This window comes from Sinohyriopsis cumingii, chromosome 16 (assembly GCF_028554795.1).
Source record: "Sinohyriopsis cumingii isolate HCF-2022 chromosome 16, ASM2855479v2, whole genome shotgun sequence".
In the NCBI taxonomy this organism is placed as follows: domain Eukaryota; kingdom Metazoa; phylum Mollusca; class Bivalvia; order Unionida; family Unionidae; genus Sinohyriopsis; species Sinohyriopsis cumingii.
Genome location: NC_142976.1, coordinates 6,579,094 through 6,605,774, shown reverse-complemented (window position 1 = coordinate 6,605,774; position 26,681 = coordinate 6,579,094). Strand labels below are relative to the sequence as shown.

The 26,681-nt window shown below is 34.2% G+C and overlaps 1 protein-coding gene and 1 pseudogene across 5 annotated transcripts; one reads left to right on the top strand and one right to left on the bottom strand.

Moving 5' to 3' along the window:
* Positions 1–437: 437 nt before the first annotated feature.
* Positions 438–25,326, top strand: LOC149779877 (uncharacterized). 5 transcript variants are annotated; one of them, XM_089936561.1, is made up of 6 exons: positions 438–613; positions 5,451–5,496; positions 12,023–13,033; positions 13,501–13,533; positions 18,554–18,919; positions 24,025–25,326. In XM_089936561.1, exons 3-6 carry the CDS (start codon positions 12,676–12,678, stop codon positions 24,708–24,710), a joined length of 1,443 nt encoding a protein of 480 aa, XP_089792687.1. In that variant the 5' UTR covers positions 438–613; positions 5,451–5,496; positions 12,023–12,675; the 3' UTR covers positions 24,711–25,326. The 5 variants fall into 5 exon arrangements, with proteins under 5 accessions (XP_089792687.1, XP_089792685.1, XP_089792688.1 ...); XM_089936559.1 differs by having other exon boundaries at positions 438–693; XM_089936562.1 differs by lacking the exon at positions 5,451–5,496 and having other exon boundaries at positions 438–589.
* On the bottom strand, positions 13,562–16,687 carry LOC149779878 (uncharacterized; annotated as a pseudogene).
* Positions 25,327–26,681: the final 1,355 nt, after the last annotated feature.

Sequence of the window (26,681 nt, the reverse complement as noted above, 5' to 3'; positions counted from 1 at the left end):
GTTATTATTGAAACAAATATAAATCTTAACTTTGGTGCTGACACGGATATGTACATGGAGACTATGTAAATACTTGCATATTTCGGTGTTCTTTTTAGCGTATATTGGTGTTTCTATAGCAACCGGACGCAAATTAAGTAATTATCAATATTCGCGTATATTGATAAGTTGATCTTGAAAATTATTTTGTTTCGCGCCTCATTTGTTCTGGTGACCATTTAGGTAACAATGAAGTATATTAATATTGCGATTATTTTTAACCGTTTCACTTTTATGCGCAGTAATTTACTAATTCAACCTCAATATATATATCAACAAGAAACATTTATATTGAGACCTGTCGTGTTTTATTTTAATAATTTCTTATCTACGACGTCGGTGTCACTCATTTGTATTTTTGTGTACACCGTCACGAGCATGTAAACCAGTCTGTTCACACTTTTGGGGAATTAGAGTCGTCGAAACTGCCTGATGTAGAAATTACACCAAACACTTAATTCCAGCGATATATATATGTGTGTGTTTAGGACTAGTGTGTGTTTGGAGATTCATAGGCCAGTCTTGATTTCAGTCTGCTGTTGAAGACACTGTAAGATCGATAGGTTCTCATTAGGTACAGTTTGAACGTGTGCTACTTTCGATTTTATACTTAATAGTCCGTGACCTAAGGCCTGTAAGGGTATAGTCCCACAGGTAAGACATTGACGCTGATATTTATGTTTTGGGCGTCGGGTTACTTACAAAGAAAATTAGGAGTATCCGTCAATGAATCAAGGAATGGGGGGGGGGGGTCTAACCTATATTGTTACAGGTTAGACCCCTCCCACTATCCATTGATTCATTGATAGATGCCCCTAATTTTCTTGGTAACGAACCCCCAGTGGGCACAGCCACTTGATAGTCCTACAATGCAAGACGTATCAGTTATTATGTATGTTTTAGTGCTCGTGTAGCAACAAAACAAAAAAAAAAAAAAAAAATCATGTGATACGACATTACGTTGTAGGACATAGGTAAAATATAGTCCTACAAAGTTAGATGTATCACATGATATTTTTGTTTATCACCAAAACATAAAATAGCATGTGATACATCTTAAACTGTAGGACAAGGGGAAGCTAATGGTAACACCCTCTCCAGCTAAGTTAATTGGAGAGGGTGTTGTCATAAGTTATCCCTTGAATCAAGTGTCTATGCCTCAGGGTTACTATAGACTAGTATAGTCTGACTCTACATACCCGTTTGTTTGTACCCCTCCTACTGATTTCAAAAACGGGAACGTTTAATGTGATAAAAAGTGCATAGAACTAAGTCAATTGAATCATTGATTTATAATTTCTAACCTAAATATGACCAGAATGGCACTAATGCTGGCATCCCCTACACCACTTCATGCTTAACGAACTTTCCATACTAACATGGCGCCATAGTGCATACACTGTAGGCTAGTTTATTTCCATCAGACAACATAATGACATAGTTCATCCTGTTCGTCATGTGCCGGATCATTCCGTAAATTACATAACGTTGAGAATATGAATTATATCCCTTTGCATATATGAACATAGAATTTAAACCGATTGTTAAATCCACATGAAAAGCAAATTTGTAGTTGTCATTATTTTCCTTTGCTTGATTCAACATTGTAAATATCGGAAGCAGATGACTTATGTATGTACATCTGTAGTCTCGATTGACCTTTTGCTGAAAATGGACTTGTCCAGAAACTGGAAATGGATCCGAGCATGTCTGCCTATTACACTGAAAACTTCCGTTAAGCATGAAACGCGCATAAGATGACAGTGTTAGGGCCATTCTACTCATAGTCAGGTTAGAAACTATAAATCAATGAATGAATTGACTAAGTTCCTTGCACTTTTTATCACATTAAAGGTTTCCATCATTTAAATTGGTAGGGGAGTACAAACAAACGGGTTTGCATTTTCAGACTATACTCAATATTTAGGAACAAGGATGTGTGACATTCAGACACTGGATAGTAACACGCATTTTGGTTCCAAGTTTTATTCACCTGGATAGTGCTTCTGTTTGGGTTAGACCAACAAGTAGGTCTCTGCTTTTTTGTTCTTTTTCTGACAGCAGAGACCAACGTTGTCAGGTCATATCCCATACTGAAGTTTTATTCTATTTTAACCTCCCCATCAGTTCTGATTTATTGGACGCTTGCTAGTAATTAATAAGTTTATTTTGACTCACCTTGATATGTGGGTGGTAACTAAAAACCCTCTTCTTTTGACCCATGGCATTAAATCCTTCAGAGCAAACACTTTTTAGTAATAATCCCTGTCAGAACAGAATGCCTATGTATGCATCTATTAGTGACTTTATTTTTAAATTGCTGACACATGCATGGGAAGCAGCATCACCCCAAGGCAAAAACGTCTGGAAACCTAGTGAGGAGTATATCACTAGGAACTGACTAATACTTGGGATGGCCGTCACAGCAGAATTTTGAGAGACGGAGAGACAGGGACAGACTTGTCGGAAACTTGAGATTGAGAGAATGATAAATAAATTGTTAAAAAAGTAAAAACTATAATGAGCTGGAAAGATATGCTAAAAAATAATACATACATACATGCATCATACATAATGAATCAAGTGACTAAAAGTTTTGTGCATTTATTTTATATCCCTTTATAAAATTGTTTTATAGTTTTCTCTTGATTGAATTTTCAACAGGTCTGTCTCTCTCTCTCAAAATTCTGCTGTGACGGCCAGACCTAACTGCAGTTTTGTCCCAAGCATTAGTCTGGTCAAAAGAAGAGGGTTTTTAGTTACCATCCCAGGGATCGTGCTGTGCTTCATTAATGTCACAAATTCTGACTTTTTTCTTCTTATTGGGAAAAAAATATACCATCTGGCGATCTTTTTGGCGACAACATTTTTGGCTGTTAAAAATTGTACAAAATTGTATATACAGTCTTTGGTTTGGAGTTGATAAATTCAAGGCACCAAGACAGGAAGCCACAAACTTGGATGTAAAATTGTACTTGAATCTAATTGCTACATAAACAAATCCTCTGATCATCTTGACAAACCACCCTAACACAACATTGTTATATCATACTCCACTTATGCTGATATCTGGCCTTAGTATTTTGTGCTGTAATATAACCCAAATAGTCATGCTACGTGACTAGCTACAATATACCACCTCTGAAGGCAGGAACTGAATGACTACAATCTACCAGGCGATTGCAGTTTTTTACTTTTTGAAAAATGTTCCAGAAAAAATACTTTTGCTGAAACATAAAAAAAAACTAATTACCTTTGAAGCATCGATCGTTCTGTGTATGTACTAAGCAAATGAAAACAAACTTCTGTCTCCATCAGTGTTTTACAATTATTTGATGTTGCCACAGCAATAACAAATAGTTATTTGTTTGGTCCTTCAGAGAAGGCCTTTAGCGGTGCCTTCAGTAACACTTGAACCTTCATCAAAGAAAGTTGGCAGCAAACATATATGAAAGCATTGTTTCATTTTTCATAGTGAATGGAATATATTTATTGTGCCGTGAAAATTTCCTGTTTGCAACAAAAAAGTTCATCCTTATGAACGCTTCAGATGGCGGTTTAAAACCCAAGTTAAAGTTCTGAATGTTTGAAACAATAGATAATCTGGCCGTCGAGTTCAAATGAAGGTGGGCCATCTCGCAAGAATGTGAATTTTTAAAAATTTATTCACATTTTCCCTATGAATAGCCTCATCCCCTTGGAGGCATTGGCATTATGGTAGTTGTCTCCAACTGACCAAATTCTAGGCCAATTTAGGTACATGTACATATAACATATTAACAACTATACAGCCACGTGCTAAAAGGATAATAAATATGTTGACAATGGGATACCAAACGAGGACTATCATTATATATATATATTGTTTTTGTCTCACAGGATTTGGCTGATACATGAATTTTCTAACATATGATAGAATACTCAAATTCATGGAATTCATATGCATGTATATTATTTAACAGTGTGGAGTGTACAACACAAATATAAGTTGTTAATATACAAGTGTATTTCAGATGAGTTGTCTTCATTTAATCAAAATTTCCATCTTTTTTTCATTGCTTAAATCCTAGTCACTGACAACAGGTCATCTCTTAAAAATTACAGTTGTGTGCAAAATTCAATTTATTTTATCCCCCCCCCCTTACTTTATTTAAGCATATGTCGACAATATTACCTTGGTCCCGAGGATGTCAAGATAAATGGATAGTATTTTATTATGAAAATGGCAACATATTTTTAAAATTGGCAAGAAAATATTGAGGTTCGGGATGTTTTTGGTGACAACCTGCATCTGCATACCAAGGTCAGTCAAAATAAATTTATCAATTACTGGAGAGCATCCGATAAGTCAGAACTGATTGGGAGGTTAAAACAGCATAAAACTTCAGTATGGAAAATGGCCTGACAACATTGGTCTCCACTATCAGAAAAAAAAAGCGGAGACCTACTTGTTTGTCTACTATTTGGGTGTACAGTGTTCCAGCTAAGCATAAACAGAGGGGCGCTATGCCCTGCCCAACTTTTCTAGTGCCCTGATCATTCACATCTGAAATTTAATTCTGTTTTGTCACCATGCTCTTGGCTGGTTTTGATACAGCTGTGCCATTGAGATAACTTCAGTATTTATCGTTAAGACTCACTATTGATGCAGATGCAATCATACTTTATTATTCCACCACTGTGCTTTGCTGTGCAGTGCTGTATTAGAAAATGCTTACCACAGAGAAAGAGTTCGTAATTCACTCACAACTACGGGATCTAAGCAAAAGAGGAAACTGACAGAATATTCTTGGTAGGTGCATTTTATTGTCAATTTATTTATGAGGTCATCTTGTTTATTTTATTCCTGTGAGAGCTCGAACCTTGCACTGGCATCAAGAGCCATTGTCTTGGTAAACCAAAACCGTTTCTCTTGGGTATGTGTTGCTTTAACTTGAAAACAGAAAACTACAGCCTTTTTTGTCCATATACTCATAAATTAGTTGTACATAAAGATATAATTATTAACAAGCAATTACCCTCAATTTAATTTATTATTTTTTTCATTTATATTCATCATCAATTCATTGTACAAGTCTCTCTAATATATAGACGGACTATGAATATTATCTTGTCTTTATAATGAAATTAACATATCTGACAGTTACGAAAATGATGATTTAACAACAAAGATACTATTCTTTTTTATATAAATTTTTTATTTACATTATACAGAGAGAGACAGAACTTATATGGTAAGTTTCATGGTATCAATTTTTGTGATATTAATTAATTCCAATTATCATATATTGTGTGGAGTACAAGATCATTTATTAATATTATTCTTATTTTCATAGCAAATTTTGAAATTTTGAATGATATAAATATTATTGGAGTTTGAAGAGTAAAATGATCATTTGTATTTGTTTTAGATTCTCTCAAAATGAACCGATTGAGAAAACCAGGACAGATGAGATGGTAAAAGACCCCAAAAATATAACCTAGCATTTAGTTGCATATTGGTTGAAAGAGTGAATAGTTTGAGAAATAAATGATTTTGAGTTGAAGTTATTTCTTTTTTCTCTTTTTTATTGGTTGCTATATGACCTAGTTTCACACATGAAGTGCCCTGATCTTGTAAAATTTGCTCGATCATGTTCAAGGTGCCCTGGCCAGCAGCCCGGTCATTTGAAATCCTAGCATGAACACTGGGTGTAAATAAAAGCGAATTGAATTTTAGTGCGTGATTGGAGACGATATACCCCAAATTTGAATACATTTTTAAATGTCATTTTATTTATGCATATGACTGTTTGAATCCCATAACATTCAGTTTGTTTAAGGTATTGTAAGAAATGTTTCTACTTTTTACATTTTTGCAAATTTGCCTTTGTTAAGGAGAAAATTGTTGATCTCCAAATAATCAGAAAATTTGAGGACAGATTATATTTAGAGTTTAATTTTTGGACAGCTCATGATGTAATATCTTAGTGTTTAGGGTGAAAAGAAAAATAAATATGTAATAATGAGACCATGATAAATACCAAAAAGTTTATATTATCCATTGAAAATGCATGTGCCAAAATACCTTGAGCATAGATACATGATGTTGTATATTTTTTTGAAGTTTTGTAGTGTTTGTGTTACTGCATAAATGCCAGGCTAAAGGTCATAGGTTGAAATTGAATAGAATAAATGCATGCAACATTGTCATTTTGTTGAGTCTAGTTAACTTTGGACCAATATGATTAAAGACAGACAGTTGTCATGGAGCTTTCCTACAAAAAAAATGTTTTACTTGTACATCAAATAACAGTTGGTAGTCAGTGTTGGTTCCTAGCAGTCTAACTACTGCTTCACAATTTATGACAGCATTGCTTATGTTATGTACAAGCTTTATACCTAATGTCTTGTTACCCACAGCTAGTGCATTAAACATTTTAAGGTTGGCTTGACTCTTTGTTTGAAGTGAACCAGTCTAAGATTCAGAATTCAAAGTGAACCAGTCATGGATTCAGAATATTAGAGCATTAGTCATAAAAAGAGCTGTATTGAATAAATGAAAAATATTGACAAAACATTAAAGAGTTATGGTCACAGGATTGACCCCTGTGGAACATCTTTTTTTAATTTCACTCCAGCTACTCCAGACACCTTGCATCTTAATTTGCTGCTTTCAGTTTGACAGGTAGCTCACTAAGAGATGCCGCAAACCTAAGCTTAAAATGATGTTATCATTAGTTAGACAGTGAAAAGTCTTGGATAAATCCATGACAGTGGCAGGTGTGTATTTTCATTATGAGCCATTTTCTGGTGTTAAAGTAAAGAAAACATAACATTTAGTATCCATGACCTTTACAAAAACACCTAAATATTTGTTAAATATTTGTTGAAAATGTTCTCAAACAATTTTGCCTGCTTGGTCTCGATTGATTTCACACACATTTTGGATATGATAGGATGAATGCAGACAGGTCTAAAGTTACTTTTATCAAGAAGATTGTTTTGTTTGAAAGTCCAGCAATTTTTGACCTCATTTGTGTATTTTGTGTTACATGAATTTTTATATTAGACAAATTAGATGTAGCATTAAATTTGTACTTAAAAGCTCTCCCTCGCACCTAATCATCTAAATTCCATTAATTTCATGGCTTTCATAGACAGGGGTGCAGAAATTCATTGTCCATATTGTCCAAGTCAGAAATTTGTTCTTATGGGTGAACATCGTTTGCAAGGTTACTTGTCTGTTGGGTCAGTGGATATAATTTACTATTGTGTAACTATCATATGTAACTCGACAAATTATATGACTACTAAGTCATTCCATAGTACAGTAGAAATGGTGTTGAAAGACCATCCCTTTTGCCAAAAAATAATGGTCTCTCAAAACAGGTGGTCTTTCATAACAGGTCAAAACATTATAATCAATAAATCTGTGCATGGAGATTCTGGTCTCTCAAAACAGGTAGTCATAGCAGTGGTCTCTCAAGACAGGTTTTACTGCATTACAGTAGGTCTTCATTGATAAAAACAAGAAAGAAGTCAAGAAAATATGAACAGTATACAAAGAGGACATTGTAACAAGAGTTAAAATTTAGTTAAAATCAGAACATTTACATCAATTTATTAGTTTCTCAAGAAAAGAATATAGTTCCTTAACATTTTATTCTTTTGTATAATTCAATTTTATTACAGTATTTGAAAAATTGTTGGCACTTATAAATAAAAGCATAAAATGCAGTAGATGAATGATTTTAACGTGCTGTAACGGTCATCACAACAAATGAAAACTTGGATGCAGCCAATAAAAAAATAAGTAATTCAATGTATTCAGTGATATATTTTTTTTTAATTGTGTAAATACTGACAAGCAACTCAACTGACATAATCATGGCAAGTGGAAGATTGTAAAAGCTATCCAGTGCAACAGAATTTCTGGTATTACAGTTCATACAAATTGCCCATTACATACATGTATTACCACCTTTAACTTTCACCCATATTTCATTTGTATGGGGTTTTGGTTAAGAAGGTTGGTCAGGTGCCCCTACGTTAGTCTGTCATTACGACCATCCGACCACGAAGCTGCATGGTTTAAATGTTTATTAAAACTGTAATTAAGGGTTTAGTGCAGATGCATGTCATGACTTATTTGCCTAAACCCCACCCGATAATTATAAAAGAAATAAAAAAAAATTTATATAGAAAGATGCTTATTATCAGTGTGTGCTAACATGGAACTACTTTGTAAACAAAACAAGTGTGTGCTAACATGGAACTACTTTGTAAACAAAACAAGTGTGTGCTAACATGGAACTACTTTGTAAACAAAACAAGTGTGTGCTAACATGGAACTACTTTGTAAACAAAACAAGTGCACTCATGTTGTAGACATTTAGGTGTTAGTTTATTAGATTTATTTGTGAATGAACTAAAGAAGCTGTTTTGTCTTTTGAAAGTATGTATGATAAAGGGAACAATCTGGATGAGTTTACTGAGTAACAAATGAAACTTTCAAAGAAGCAAATGAATGAATGTGATACTTGCAATGTCAAGGGCAAATGTGAGAGAGACAATATTGAAAATTCCATTCTAATCATTTAAACCATTATTTAGTAGACATTTTCGTACCTTTTTGTAAATAGCATGACTTGGACTGACCTGTACTCTCAGGGTATATAAAAATAGCATTGAAAAGCATAATGAGGCCAAGGGCAATCATATATCTCTCAGAGATGTTCCATTTTATAAGTCAAAGTACTAAATTAGAGAAAAAAATACAATGAAGGTTTTGATAGAGATGTAAGGGCCTCAGAGCCAGTAAGCCAAGACAACAAAGAATTCTTATTACCACTGCTTGAATAATATCAGAAGAGGTTTATTATGTTGTTTTATGGTGGAACATTGTTTATCCTGCCCATGTTGCTAGCTTTATTTTGCATTGTCCTCGTTTATCCTGTCCATGTTGCTAGCTTTGAATCTTGCATTTATATGCAAGTCCTACAGATATTGGTATGGAATTTCAATAAATGTATTTATATTTATGTTCCTCTTCCGAGTGGTCTAAAGCGCTCACCGTTACAGATCACTGCCATCTCACCTCTGACTGCATTGGTTCAAGCCTCGGATTCGGCCAGTGTGGGTACATGAGAAAGATTGCCAGTAGCTTCTTGTGGGTCGGTGGTTCTTTCCGGGGTTTTCCTGGGTTCTTCCTCCACCATTTATACTGGCTGCCATGTATAGCCTATCTTGTCCTGAAAAATGGCGTTAAACCCTACAACAACGTTCCTCTTCTGACACTTGTATTCTCATGATTGCCACTATGAAAATGAAGTCATATGGTCAACATTCTTTTGCATACCACTGCCCAGCAGCATGGAATGAATTGCCCACTGAACTTAGATACAAAGACAGTGATCTCATTCAAGAGTACTCTTAAAACAAACCTTATAATTTCAATTGCAAGAACAGACTTAAAGGCCTAATAATGTTTCCTTTCCTTTAATATTTTCAGTATGTTTTCTGTTTTCTAATTTCATGGTGGGGTTTTTTGGTAATCCTATCATTATATAGGTGTTGTTCAGTGTTTTAAAGTGCTTGAGCTTCTAAAGATTAGGCACTATACAAAGTCCTCATTATTATTATTAGTATTATTATTATTATTTGGTACAGTGGAGATGTGCGTTCTAGATGATGATATAATGAGGTGTGGATTATGCATGATTGTCATGTATTAATCATTGACAGACATTGAGTGAAACAAATTAAATAGGTATGACTACTTCTCTCTCTTTATGAAAATTAACACAATTACTTTTATGTTGTGTTAGAGTGTAATGTAAATGCATGCAAATCACATTTTCAAATACACAATATTTTATTTGATCTGACAAAAAATAGTACTTATTTAGACTTGTAGCAGTCAATGTTGTGTACTTTTTCATCTTCATTTTTTTTCTACCCAAGATTTATATCTCCATCTGAACAGCTCCATGGAACATTTGGCTGACAGTAATGTCATCTGTTATAAATAGGATATCATTGAAATTGAGGATGTAAGGCATTTCATAATTGAACAAGGCATTTTATAACTGGGGTTGTTATAAGACATTTTAAAATTTAGGTTTTAGTTTATTAGGTTGTTATTAGGCATTGCACTTTGGTTTACTAGCTTTAGAGTTTGAACTTGTGTATCAGAAAATATAAACATATAGTATAATTATGTTAACTATATTTTAGCTCTTTCCCTCACAAGTTATAATTTCATCACTGCCCAATTTATGAAATGTCTGATTTGTTATCATGATGGAAACATACCAACTTGTCCTTTGAATCTTAAAAACATCAGTGTGTGAAAAGCATTTTCTAAACATACTTTTTGATGATTTTAACTGATTCAGTTAACTTTTTCTTAATTGCTTGGAAGTATTTCTTCTTTGGACTGTCTGTTTTCATAATTCACACATAAAAATTAAGGAAAATATACAATTCACAGAAAGCAGGTTTGAAATATAATGGGATAAAAGATTTAGCCTTAGGATAAGAAATTTTTATTTTAGAAACATATGGAACAATGCTATGACACAGTTGTCAGTTGAAAAGCTTAACAGATTTTTCTTGTCTAATCAGACTGTGTTTATAAGAATAACACATTATTGGCGTATGATTCTATATTTGTGTCATTTTCTGGCAGGTTTTAGTATAGTTACCATAACTCTTTGTTGTGAAACCTAAAGCAGAACAGAACTCTTTGTTGTGAAACCTAAAGCAGAACAGAGTTTTCTCCCCTGTCTGCATTCCAGTGGCATGTGATTTTATCAATTTTCCAACAAGATCAATTTAGTGCTGTGACTCATAGCTTGCACATACTGTACACAGATGCAGTTACGCATACTATTATTGGTACATGGTATATTCAGTGGACCATGAAATTAATATGTATACAATACCCTATTTGCAAACAATTATTAAGGACTTACATATAAGTTATTTGAAGATGTGATGATAAACAATATAAGGAGTTATCGGTTTGGAAGAATAAATTTTGACATGATTCACTTGAACAGCAATTAGAAATTACACATCATAATTATTCAGTTAAATCATATATGGGAAAGGTGTGTTCTTCTATCATGGGAGAAGGAATAAGTGTTCATTGGGTTTAATAATTATAGATTGAAGCTACCACAAAATACACCTATCTGGTGCAGATCTAATGACCAGTATGGGTACCATGGTGGTGGCCATCTTGAAAATCTTGTTATTATTACTTGTGGGGGCGCTCACCAGTTAATATGTGCTTTTGAGAGAGTGACGTATGTAAGGTGAAGTTGTTTCCATTTAAAACATGCACAATGGAGAGAATGTTGGCATACCTCAATGCTACATTAATGTAGTGTGGATATTTCTTTGGGTATTGTACTTTTGGAAATTATACATGTTTTAAGCACACTGCTAACTAAAATGACTGCTCTCTTGTGCTAAAAAAGTCAGCCTGACTTAGTCTAAAGTACACTATCCATAGCAGCTATTAAAATAGGGAAAATGAATTTTGCCAGACTAGACAATACCAGCTTCTGAAAGTGCAATGAATGAATTACCAAATACATAAAATGTAAAAAAAAGTTCTCTGCTCTTTTTTTATACTGAAGTTCAGGAAGTGAAAATGACCAAGTAGAGCTAGCACTTTTTTGAAAGGTGCACATCTAAGTAAGGCCCAGCTGTATACTCTATAACCCATAGTACACTCATCAATCATACACCAAAATAAAGGGAATTAAAGGTTCTTTGAATTATACCTAAGATATACAAGGTCTTTTTTAAATAGCCAGTGTAACCAGTGAGGAAAGCCGAGGAAATTCTTTTTCTTTAAAATTCTATTACTTGTGTTGAATAGAAACTCATATTGAAAGTCACAATAAAAAATGTGAATTTAAATTTGTCATGGGTACTATATAGATATATCAGGAATGTAACTCTCATCACAATTATTGTTCATTTCCAGTACTCAAGAGAGGCATCACTTATGAAGATTTCAGGCTGGTTCTTCATACCTGTCAATGAAGGATATGAAGACTTCAGGCTGGTTCTCCATACCTATCTGTGAATACTGATCCAAGCAGGGAATAAGGAATTACATTTGACTGCTTTCCAAAGACTTTATATTGGAAAATCCTATCATGAAAAATGATGTGACTTTTAAGTAAATTAGTTTCATTTAAATCCATGACTATTGTGTATTTACCTGATACATGTATGGTGATTTACACGGAGTTGCCAAAAACCAAAATCTTGAAATGTGTTACTTGACCAGCGTGGGGCATAAATATATATAGGGCATTGTATACATTTTCACAGAGGGAACAAAATTTGCACTGGATCATGCAAACTCAGAAGTACTTTGATTGGTTCATTTCATTTTTCTTTTACACAGTCTCAACTTCATAGAAATTAGTGGGGACTATTTAACATTAGTTTGACTGTGAAGGTAGCCGAAAATCTTGAAGTACAAAATATATATTATAAAACATGATCCATATTTGAAGAACTAATTCAGAAGAAAGCTTTCCAGTCATCAAAAAAGATAAACCTATGAATTTAGAAGAAAAGTAATGTTGTATGCTGGAGGGTTAAGTGAACAAAAGTTTGGTTAAAAAAATGGCATCAGTCTCGAGGGAGGTTGATCGACTACATAGGTCTCTTCTGGTAAAATTGGGTGATATGATGGATCCCAACAATCGCACATACAAAAATTTCATCCGTTGTTTGGAGTCGGATATTCTTCACAGAGGAAGGTTGTCCACAGTACAGCAAAATCCGACAGATGTATTTGCTCTGATGGAGGAGAAAGGGGTTCTGAAAGTAGGGAGCTATGATGCTCTGAAGGAGGCACTGAAAGATAGTGGGTATATAAACATACTGGAGGTTTTAAACAAAGAGGAGGAATACATAACCAGACAAATGAGAAAACGTTGTTTTGGTGATGGACCAGTTACTGGTGGCTCATCTACTATCGGTATATCTCTCTCTCTCTCTCTGTAGGAACATAAGGCATACAACAACTAAATATTTACATCTTGACTGAAAAAAGCTGACCATTACAGAGTATATGGGCACAATTTTGGCATTTGACAAAAAGAATAACTACGAAAAGTACATTGTAACCTGGAAAAAAGTATATTGAATAAAATATATGCAAATAGGTGAATATATTGGACCATATTTGAGTTTGCATACATAGCTCTCTTTCATGAAGTTAAACTAGATTGTGTATCTGTTGTGAACAAAATGTACAGACTGCAGCTTAGGGCACTAAAATATTTAGAGATCACTATCAGAGATAAATGCAACATTGTCCCTTATTGGGAAACCCACATTTTCTAAGCATCTGTTGGTCTTAAAGTCAATTTCCTACCATCCTACATCTACTGAAATAAGACACTTAAGGAACTGAAATAACACATTTATAATTTATAATTTCAGAAGCTGCAACTGTGCCATCAATTGGCGCAGAAGGTATGGTAAATTTTGTCCGTATATTTTTACTTCAGTTCTGTGTAAATGTAATCATACCTATGATGTTGATGAAGCCTGTCTATATTGTTACACGTGCATAAAGATGTTTGTGTGTAATATCATTATAATCTCAGACATCATTCACACTTGAAACTTGATAGTTCTGTGGATTTAGAATGTGCAACATGTTTGCCATTTTGACTTGGGACATGGTTCTATGAGATGGAGCTGACAATCTCTTATCCTTGAGTGTGTTGAAATCCCTGCACTATAACAACTGGTGTGTGTGTGTAGCTACAGAGCATGAGCAAGTAAACTAATTTGCATACAATTTATTATTATTAGAAAAACTTAAGTATAGCCCACATAAGTTCAGTAAGTTTTTTCACACCCTCTTAGATATAACCATGAGGTAAACAAATTATAGATTTCAAAACATTATCAATGCACAAACATATACACACAGAGTTGCAGGGAATTACTCCTTAATTGGATAGGTATTAAAGTCATTTTGCTGTGACCACAAAACCATAATAATGCAATATGTTAGATTTGAAGCCAAAGTAGGGTTGGTTCTTGACAGTCAACAACTAAGGTTGCTTAAGTAAAAGACTAAAAAAGATCACAATGTAGAAGACTAAATACACTAAAGAAAAGACTAAAGATCACTAAGTAGAAGACTAAATACATGCATCACTAAAGAAAAGACTAAATATCACTAAAGAAAAGACTAAAGATCACTAAAGAAAAGACTAAAGATCACTAAGTGGAAGACTAAATACATGTATCACTAAAGAAAAGACTAAATATCACTAAAGAAAAGACTAAAGATTACTAAAGAAAAGACTAAATATCACTAAGTATAAGACTAAATATCACTAAGTATACGACTAAATATCACTAAAGAAAAGACTTGAAGGTCACAGGCCGTACTCTAACATTTTTCTTTCTACTTCACATTTGCATTAGGTGATTAAAAGTAGTTATACTTGCACAAATTTTTTTTTTCATGCATAAAGATGAAATAATTTAATTACTCGAAATAAAAGTATACAGTGATGTTACGTCCCCATAGCTAAGATTTCCCACCTATAGAGGACGCCAAACAGAAATGACATACATTTATCCCCACAAGAGGAAGTACGTGCTTCTTGCTGTCGAAAATTAAAATAGTTATTTTTTAAATTTGAGTCTGAAATTCTGACAGGACTGGCTGTAGAACATATGAAAGCTTTGATATTTGCAGTTAAACTGCACCAGACATTGAGATTTTTGAAATAAGCTGATTTAATGTAATAACTCATAACTCTCCACTGTGACTGTGTGTATGTTTGTGTAATACTATCTCAGAGTAATACCTCATATTTCCTTGTTTTAAACTGTTTTGAGTTCATATTGGTTGTAATAATAAGTAAAGAGTTTGATCAAAGTCTACACTATGCACGTTCAAAAGAGTATTATGATTGTTTTAAACATTAAAAATATACATCTGCAGTAACATTTTTGTACTATAATCTTTATTTGATATAATTTAAATATGCTCTTTCTGTTCCTCTTCTTATATGTACCATACAGCTTTCTAGGGGATTTAGGAGGTCCAAAGTACTTAGCATATGGAAGTGATTTTTTCTTATATTTGACAGTCTCTGGGAAAATTGTAGACACTGCTGACTTTAACAAATTCAATTTTATTTGTACACCAGTGGATTTCATTGTGAAATGAGGAAGAAAGCAACTGTCCTCAAAATACCATATTCACAAGCGGGATGTTGCTGTTGGCACAAATGCTACAACTTTTCCATCCCTCGCCCTATTTGATCCCACAGCTTCAATCCACTTTTTCCAGTAAACAGGGTCTTTCAGAAAAAGAAAGAACCCTTTTGTCCGATCGTCACTTTTGGTTACATCCATATGCAACACAATACACCATATTTGCTGTAGAAAACCACAGTCGCTAAGATATATCATGTAGACATTTACACAGTGTTACATGTTTAGGCTCTTACAAAATGTGACAAGAAAAAAGTGAAGACAACAAGCTTTCAAAAATTTAACAAAAAATTTATTTTCCATGAAAAACAAGGTAAAAATGAGAAAAAGAACTTAGTTTTACGAATCGAATCCAAAAATAATCCAAGATTTAAAAAATAGAAGTCCTGGTAATAAAAAGCCCTAATGAAACTGAGTTCAAATCCTGATGAAATCCAAAATGGAAGGTTATGATGTATGCTGTGGTCAGCATCATACTGACGTGCCAACAGTTCTTTGTTGAATCACAGAAAATAATATTCCAGTGTTTGAATTCTATGTAAATTTTGATAACTGTCCTTGACCAAGAATTAATTTGGAGCACTAATATTTCCAGGGAAAACAAACTTGAAATCCAAATAAATTAAATTAAACAAAATAATTAGGCCAAAAACTGGTCACAACATGAACACTTTAACTTCTCAAGTGTTAAGGCAAGTAATGACTATTCTTTCTCAATACATCAATAATAAATCTAGCTACAATGCAAAACAGATGCCTGGATGTGGGTCAATCCTCAGGAAAAACCTAATGATACATGTCATGTCAAAACACAGCTGCTTGGATCATACTTAGAGTACCACGATCAGAGCACACCTTCCCGCTGCTCTGTACCCTACACTGGCTATCCATTCGATCCAGAATCAAACATAAAATTTGTTCTCTGTGCTACGTTTCACTGTCAGACTCTACTCCAACATACCTATCCGACCTCACCCATGTGTACACACCAGCAAGATACTTACACTCTTCTTCTGACAATCGTATACTCATTATTCCCACTATGAAAACAAAGTCATATGGACAGCGTTCTTTTGCATACCAGGGCTCAGCAACGTGGAATGAATTGCCCATTGAATTTAGACACAAAGACACAGTGATCACATTCAAGAGGGCTCTCAGAACTCACTTATTTTGACTGCAAGAACAAACTTAAAGACCTAATAATGTTTCCTACCTTAAATATTCTCAGCATGTTTTTCTAATGTTTTATAATTTCATGGTGTTTGTTTTTGTAATCATATCATTATATGATTTTTATCTTATAGGTGTTGTCTAATGTTGTAAAGCACTTAGAGCTTCTAAAGATCAGGCACTATTCAAAGTCCTCATTATTATTATTATTGTTATTATTTATCATGTACTCCAAGTATGGCTTCGATTTCACTTTATGAATCTTACTCTGAGAAAGAATACAAAAATAAAGTTGTTTACTATAACTCTTACTGGTTCTGAATCAAGGTCAGAACTAGGTCAGCATTAAATACAAAGTTTCTATTATTAGTTGTTTATTAAAAAAACAGGTCAAACTGAACTGTCAAATCCAGTAAATAAAGTTACATTACAGTAGCATGTAATGAAATAATACAAATGTAAAACTAACAAAGAAACAATTAAATTAAATCAGATATAAATTAAATCAAATATACATAACAGCAGGGAAATTAAACATTTGAATGGCTAGGTAGAATAGATGAAAGAAATGTATGTCATATCTGTTTTTGGCATGCGGAAACTACCAGTTTTTTACGGAGATTGCCAAATATTATTTTTCATTTAAAATACTGATGTTTAAGTCTAATTTAACATTTTTATGCATTTCTCTTGTGACAATAATAATATAACACTTTTGTACAATATGTGCGGCAGGGGCCCAGAGTGGTCTAATGCGCTCACAGTTATGGATCACTGCCATCTTACCTCTGTCTGTGTGGGTTTGAGTCTCAGTCTCAGGTGTGGGTACGTGAGAAGCTTGCCAGTAGCTTCTCATGGGTTGGTGGTTCTTTCCGGGGTTTTCCCTAGGTTCTTCCTCCACCATTTATACCCTATCTTGTGCTGAAAAATGGCATTAAACCATACAACAACAATATATGTGTCCAGTGACCTTTAAAATAATTAAGTAAAAGACTAAGTATCACTAAGTAAAAGACTAAATATCACTTAAGTAAAAGACTAAATATGACTAAAATAAAGACCAATGGTACTGAGTAGAAGACTAAAGATTACTGAGTAGAAGACTTGAAATTAGTTAAGTTAAAGATTTAAGATCACTTAAGTAAGAGACCAAAAATCATTAAAGTAAAAGACTAAAGACTGCTAAAGTGAAGGACTAAAGATCACTTAAGTTAAAGATTTAACATCACTAACATAAACAAGAATTAAAATTCACTTTAGAACACTAAAGTTAAAGAATTTAGATCACAAAAAAAGAGACTAAAGATCACTAAAGTGAAAGACTAAATATCAATAAGTGAAAGACTAAAGATCACTAAAGTGAAAGACTAAAGATCACTAAAGTGAAAGACTAAATATCAATAAGTGAAAGACTAAAGATCACTAAAGTGAAAGACTAAAGATCACTAAAGTGAAAGACTAAATATCAATAAGTGAAAGACTAAAGATCACTAAAGTGAAAGACTAAAGATCACTAAAGTTAAAAAAATTTAAGATCACTAAAGTGACACACTAAATATCACTAAAGTAGAAGCCTTAAAATTACTAAAGTAAACACCTAAAGGTCACCTAAGATCACTAAAGTTCAAGATTTAAGGTCATTAAAGTTCAAGATTTAAGGTCATTAAAGTAAAAGACTAAAGACTAGATAGAGGGCTAACATCACCAAGTAGAAGACATTGATGGAATCATATTTAGCCAGCTGAATAGGATACATGATCATACCTGGGTTATATTAGGGCCACATTATACTGTATCTACATACCTGGATTACATTAGGACCACATCATACTGTATCTACATAGCTGGGTTATATTAGGGCTACATTATACTGTATCTATATAGCTGGATTATATTAACACCACATTATACTGTATCTACATACCTGGCTTATATTAGGGCCACATTATACTGTATCTACATACCTGGCTTATATTAGGACCACATTATACTGTATCTACATACCTGGGTTATATTAGGGCCACATTATACTGTATCTACAGAGGTGATTTTTAGTGAGTGACATTTTTTATTTCAGGTCCAGAGGATTATACACCTTCTTGCAAGGAATCTGTAAGAACCACAACATCAAGCTCATGCCAACCTGCCATGTCTGAAGTTAAGGTAGAGAAGCTACAGAACGATCTGAATGAAAATTCTGCAGCTGATGACGAGGTTATCCCAGTACCTCGCTGCCTCTTTTACCCATCTGGCCCCTCATCGGGAAACATGAAGGCCCAGTTTGATGAAACAGATGCTATTTGCAATCAAAGGTTACTTGTGGATCTTGCCAAATCTGTCGGAATAATTAAATCTCCCTACGGTCCATGTGGTACAGGATTTCGAGTTGGAATTGATTACATCATGACTGCAAAACATGTTAAAGACAATATTCTAAATGCAGGTTGGTATACTTTGCCCTCAAGCTACTGTTGTGCATATGGTGAGACTAAAATAATCTTCACTATATGTGTGGACAGGAAAAGAAAAGCTGATGTGAAATATAAGATTTTAATAAGTGTAAGGAGTGCTATGTCCCTGGTGCAGATCTGTCCCCTCCTCCAAGGGTTTAATTTCTCTATTAAGTCTACATCCATATGTGGAGATTGCCCACCATATGCTATTTTCCTCAGCAAAACTTTTGCAGAATTATGTTAACTTTGATACCAATCAAAGTCTGTAATTATGAAAGTGTGTGAACATATTCCTAGGTAAAGATGGGTCTTGATACATCTGCCATTATGAAGACGGGGTTATTTATTAACCCATGTGTTTCTCCATCCTTCTATCTGGCACACAGTCTCATTAGCACATCTAATTCCAAACTTTTGGATTGCTTGACATAATAATAATAATAATGATAATAATAATGTGAACTTATAATAGTGCCTAATCTTGAGAAGCTCTTAGCACTTTACAATATTAGATAACACCTAAAAACATATACAATGACAAGATTATAAAAACAAACACCATGAAATTACAAAGCAAAAATGTGATGACAATAATTAATTATTACATCAAACTTGGTACATGTTATGGTCATATTCTGAAATGCACATATTGGCAAATCACAGATATTTATTTTAAAATTATTGACTATTTTTCAGTTTAATACAGTGTGTAATAAAACATTTTGAACACAGCTTAACTCTGATTATTTAATGGATCACATTGAAACTTATTAAATGTTATGGCTGTCATCTGACAAAAGCACATATCTACAAATCACTTTACCTTTCCACCCACAAATTTTGCCTGAGTTATTGTATTTTTTTTGTAGGTTAATGCAGTGAATAACAAAATCCTATTGGTGCAACTGTACCCTGCAATTTTTTTAGGAGTTTGATAGAATTTTTTAACACAACTAGTCTTACAGATTACACTGGATTGCCAGGAACATGGGATCACCTGTGATTATCATGTAAAGTTATCAATATTGATAAATAAGTGTGCTTGCAATTTTGGCGAAGTTATTGTTTGTTTTTACTTGGAACTTGATTTGGTGTGAACACAGCTAATACGAGATCTCAAGATTGCCCCAAAACTTAGTTCATGTCCATATCTTACTGTCCTCACTTAATTTTTGTTAGTATTATTGCCCTTTTTGTCTTGCAGCTGAGTACAGTGTATGACAGAATCTTGTGTATACAGCTGTTCCAACAAAGACTCATATTTGCCCCAAACTTCTGACCACACCTGTGCATTTGACCCAAAAGTGGAATTACCCTATACCATACCTGTGCGTTTGACCCTAGAGTGGAATTACCCTATACCATACCTGTGCATTTGACCCTAGAGTGGAATTACCCTATAAACACCTGTGCATTTGACCCTAGAGTGGAGCTTCTCTATACCACACCTGTGCATTTGACCCTAGAGTGGAATTACCCTATACCACACCTGTGCATTTAACCCTAGAGTGGAATTACCCTATACCACACCTGTGCCTTTGACCTAGAGCAGAATTTCCCTATACCACACCTGTGCATTTGACCCATAAGTATTCAGCTTAAATTTTACATTCGTTTGCAGTGACATCAGTACATCATATAATAGCATTCATTTTACAGTGTATTAGTAGATTGCAAACCTGCCAGTCCTTATGATTTTGTTTAAGTCTTTTGAAAATGACACTTAAAATATGGACTTACTGAATAAAAGCAGAAACTATGTAAATATGGTTGTTGTAAAATTGGCATAATTGCATCATCCGTCTTTGATTTGGATCTGGGTTTCATATTAGATTCATTGGAGTTAGTCAGGGAACCAGACCAGCTTTACAGTGTTTAATCTGCACTTATTTTTTTATGCAAAACAGTGCATCATGAAACTGTTGATTATAGTTTGTAAAATGTGGTGTCCAGCAAGTGGTGACGAAAGGGAAAATAAGCCTCTTAAATAGAGTTAAAAATCAGTACAGATGAATAAAAAGGAATATTAAGATTCTTGTGAAGAAAAGCAGGAAGGGACACAATTACGTTTATTGGAATCACGTGTCATTTTGAGTACCATATATACTTGTGTATAAACCTGTTTGCACAAAAGCCACCCCCCCCCAAACTGAATAGGCATAAACACTAAAAGGTGCAGGACCAATGTATCAGCCGACCCAAAAGTCCGAGACGACAGCATAAGATGCTCAAGGTAAGTTCTAAATGCATTTATTTAGGCAAACTTACATTAAAGAAAATTACCCATATAACTCTCTCAGGGTTGGCATGTACAATTATTACATAGAAATGGTAAAAATTTGTTTGAAAAGTCAAGAAATTTATTTAATTTTCTGTTTTCTTGTTGTTTTTGCCTAATTCAGATTTGTGTATGACTTGATCGGACAATGATAAGAATTGAGCATTCACAGAATGCTGTAACACTACCTCTCCCCATTGGACTCAATTATTGTTTGTTTATCCGTTATTGCATTAGACTTTTTATATCAGTGTACCAGTAATTAAATTTTTATTTTGCCTTGAAACTGTAAATACCTAACTCATTAAAATATTATCCCATTTTGACAACAATGAGCATTAGAGTTTGATTCAAAGCTTGCAGTTAGGCTAGTGAGCCTATTTACATAATGGCACCACCACATGTACATTGTAGTGTTGAACACATGCTGAATGAAGTACATTCCGCTGAATGAAGTACATCCCTTGGATTCGAATCATGGGCACCACTGCACTAAACTTTAATGATAAATCGAAAACACAATAATGAAGTTTCAGAAATAATGCTTCGAAAATTATGCTAATACTGTAAAACTTGAGTTGTAGTTTGATGTAAGCGACCTTACATCCCGTTTTACAAAACTACAGTAATCATGCTAATACTACGGAGTGAAAGGCAATTACACATCAAAGTACTGATAAGTTGCAGGTAAAAAATTCACTCTTAACCCAAGCCAGTTTCATGGTTTTAATGATTAACCAGCCTGTATTGCTGTCGGAAAACAAAAGACAAATCCGCCAATTATAAACAAAAGAGACGCCAAAACATCCAGCTTTCCACTGTGTGGAAAATTGTAATTTTATTCAGCCAAAACACAGAAGTAAGATAGATTGATGATGATCTTAGTTGATCTGTATTCAGAATTTTAGCCTTTATTATTACCATTCTTTCATGAACATGTAAAAGTTATGCAGGTTGTGTCTTGCAAAATTGAACGTGTGTACCTTTTCATTAAGATTACCTCAATTTGTCGCATTGTTTATATCATTGAAAATGAGTAACTCGTGAGTGCGTGGATCAGTGTAAATGAAACAGCTAGTACCGACTAGCTGAAGTGTTATCTGGAAGAATGTCATTTGGTCAAAAAATAGAATAAAGCAAAATCTGCATCAAATATGTTTGGGAATAAAAAACTTTGAAGTGTAGACCTTGGCCCATGGATAAGCCGATCCCCCCTTCTTCCAGGCCTTTATTATTTCCTAAATTATTTGGCTTATATGCGAGTATATATGGTATGTCTTGTGGCGGGAGATTAATTGCCGTCTTCATGTGAAATAAAAAGCAATCCAAGAATTACATCAGTTTGCAGGATAGTAACAAGCCATTGAGCTGCATAAGGTTTGGGACTGAAGTTTGTGTGCAGCTGTACTAGGGATAAATAAGGTCTTCATGTACTTTACAAACTTTTCAGTTGAACATAATGTTTTCCATCGCTTCATCCGTTTTGAATACTGAACTTTGTAAATACAAGTTTTCCAACTTTACAATAGCAGTACATGATATTTTGTTACACCATGCTGAAAACTGTTCCAAATTATTGAAGAAAATCAACTGCCTTACTGAGACAGTCTTGTTAGGATTGGTAAATTGTATCAGGGCATTCATTGACAGTGACATTAGTACATCATATCATGACATTAATTTACAGTGACGTTAGGACATTGTATAATGACATTCATTTACAGTGACATTAGTACATCGTATCATATCATTTACAGTGATGTTAGTACATCGTATCATGGCATTCATTTACAGCGATGTTTGTGCATGGTATCATGACATTCACTGACAGTGACGTTAGTACATCATATCATGGCATTCATTTTACCGTGACATTAATACATCATATCATTAAATTCATTTTACAGTGACATTAGTACATCATATAATGACATTCATTTACAGTGATATTTGTGCATGGTATCATGACATTCACTGACAGTGATGTTAGTACATCGTATCATGGCATTCATTTTACCGTGACATTAGTACATCGTATGATGACATTCATTTTACAATGTCATTAGTACACCACATTCATTTTACATTGATGTTAGTACATTGCATCATGACATTCATTTACAGTGATGTTAGTACATTGCATCATGACATTCATTTACAGTGATGTTAGTACATTGCATCATGACATTCATTTACAGTGATGTTAGTACATCATATTACCATATTTTACAGTGATTTTAGTACATCATATAATGATTTGCAGTTGAATCACCGCAGTCCGCTTCTATTAAAAGTAGGGAGACTGAGTGACCAGACTAGTCATGAAGTTTTTTTATTTGGTGTCTGAGTATGCTCTAAATACAAGCGTTATTTTCTTTTACTGTGCTGTTTGCTTGTCGATTAAGGGCAAAAATAACTTATACTTTGGTATGTATAATATAGTATTTTCTACCTGCTTGTTTGCTTTGCTGTAAAATGCCTTACATGGAATTAAACAAAAAATACAGCAAGTATGTATCCATAAGTGTAGATAATTCTTGCTTTCTCAAAGTCACACTTTGCAGTCTTTGCTTTAACTGTGTGTGTGTGTGTGTGTGTGTGTGTGTGTGTGTGTGTGATTTGCCATCAACAACCCTAGGTTAAATCCAGAACCTTTTTTATAAAGTATTGCTTGAAATTTGTTTCTTACTGATCAATGATTTTGCAGCTATGGAGGGCCTTGCTAATGAGAATGACATTATGATAGGTTCTGTAGAAAAATATCTCTTGAATGTATGTGTTGTGATGCTTACTGACTTAAATTTAATCTTTTTCCAGCTCCAGTTCATTTTAATGATCTGAGTCTGCCATCTCGTATTAATCATCTGAGTGATGCATACATCGATTTTGCCTATGAAGTCCATGATGTACCTACTGATGGGAATCTCCGGTTTTACTTTGAGCCCGAAATAGTTTATGAAAATGAAGATATGGACATAGTTATACTGCGGCTCAAAACCAGCATGCCCAGAAAATATCCACCACCTCTGACTTTTGCAGAATTGTCTGATCCATGTGGTCAACTCTATTTTATTGGCCATTCAAGAGCTGACATAAAGAAAACAGATAAGTTCCGCTGCGTCACACTGATCAATGAAGAAAAAACTGCTGCAGAGGAATGGAGTTTCAGATATGCTGGTGTGAATGGCTTTAAAGGCATTGATAACCCTTGTAGACTGTTGTTTCATTGCACATTTGAGAAAGGGGCGTCTGGCTCTCCTGGGGTAAGGATTTACCATAAAAACCAACAAACCTATGCCAAAGTTGTCACTGTGCTTCTTTGTGGTTATCCAGACTGGTATTATGATATCAATTATCCCCAGGAGAAGAAGATTGGAATCCCTAAACACCTTTGTGTAGAACAGGGTGTCTGCATCAAGTCTCTCTATGAAGACATGAAAGTTACAAAACCAGATCTGTGGTGGGAAATATTTGTTTTAAATGCTAATAATGGTGATGATTAATGAAATGAATGTAAGAGGACACGTGGGGAACCAGAGTATGTATCCTGTTTGGACCACAGTATATATCCTATATGGTCCGATGTCCTTGCCTTAAAGACATTGTGCTTTTATGTGGATTGAATATTATAAAGAAGTTATGAAAAGGGAATCCGAAGTGTCTTTTATGAACAGTGTCCTTTTATTCAGGTATCTGGTAAGGCAGCTTGAGTGTATGCAAGAAAAATGAATGATTAGAGAAGATCAAAAGAAAATCAGAAAAATGTCTATGCATGTATCAATGATGCAAAGCATCCATTAACATTTTATGTATGAGCTTGATCACAGACTGGAGTTAGGAATCCTGTGTATTAAGTTAATGCCCCCAAGAGAGTAGGAGAGAGAAAGAAAGAGAGGAGGTACAAAGATTAGTATTAATAGATATTTAATTCAAGAAAAAATATGAAACTTTTCATGTATTAAGATGATGAAGTGATACAAACATCAGTAGGATCTGTGACTATGTAAGGTTAAGATTATTATGTTTGGAAGACTTACACCCAAAATTCCAATTAATGTGTATTGTAACAATAAGCATATAATGCAAATGATCATGAAGCAATACACAAGTACATTTTCATTGTTGCCTCAATTGTTCTTTCATAAAATGAAGCATCAACATATATCCATGATTGGTGGATTCTTGTTAACATGACTGTCAATCTATAAAATAAAATACGGAGCAATCTGATATGACTCACCAGGCTGACAGCCATCTATGATATGACTCACCAGGCTGACAGCCATCTATGATATGACTCACCCAGCCGACAGCTGTCTATTGCATGACTTAAATTGCTGACAATTATTATATGACTCACCTGGCTGACATCTGTTTATGATATGACCCACCTGACTGACATCTATGATATGACTCGCATGGCTGACATCAGCAGCAGGGAGGATGAACAGACCAATTTTGGAGCAAGTCTTTTTTGAAAATAAAGCTTCCTACAAAAAAAAAAGGAAAATACAATGTCAATAACACCAAAACCGAAGCCTCTAACCAACCGAGATTTTCTCTAATCGGGTTAGCTTATTTTGTTACTTTATCTTTGTCGCTTGTGTTTTCAAATTTGTATGTGAGTTTGTTTACCAACCCGGACACTCATTGTTGGTCTCACCCTTCCTGCTGCTATAAATGTGTGCATAATTAAATCATTAATAATGTAAAATAATGATGTGTGATTGTATACCATCAGTGGAATCTTACACAGATTACCTCAAGAGTGACTAGAAGCAATTAATAAATATCATCCATCTTGCTGTCAAGCAACAACTACAAGCACGTCAGGAGTCTCAGGTGTCATTTGCAGAAGGTGTAGAACAATTATTTAAACCTGTTAGGAAGGCCACCAAAGGAGTTACAAAGACTACCAAAGATCTTCTTCCCATGTTTTGAGCAAACTGCTAAAGCAACTGGAAAAATAGCAGAAAGAACTAAAAACAAAAAAAAGATTCTACAAGATGTTCCGGGTGAAATAGCTGCTGTTCAGCCACAATTACAAGAAGAAATAAACAAGTACTTGAGAGTGTTGACAATGTTCTTGAGGAGGTCAGTGATATAAGGGATCTTGTTATGCCAAAACCAAAACCACCAGCCCAATTTACCAAAGAAGGTCGTATACTGCTTCAAGAAAATGATGTAATTGTTGCTGCAACAGGATATCCACATCATGATAAATTATTAGATCTAAATACCGCCAGTGTTTCAGAAAAGAACCGAGTTCCTTTTGTATTTTGAAAGTCTCATGGTATATCTAGAATCACTGGTTAATATAAGGATAAATTTGCTGAATTTGAGAAACAAGTCAATGAAGCAAGAAGAGCATTCTTACCCGGAGTTTTGCCATTCAGTCCACCTCATATTGAGGAAGAAGAAGCTACTGGAAATAGTCGTGGTACAGGTACCATGGGGAATGCTCTTATTACACC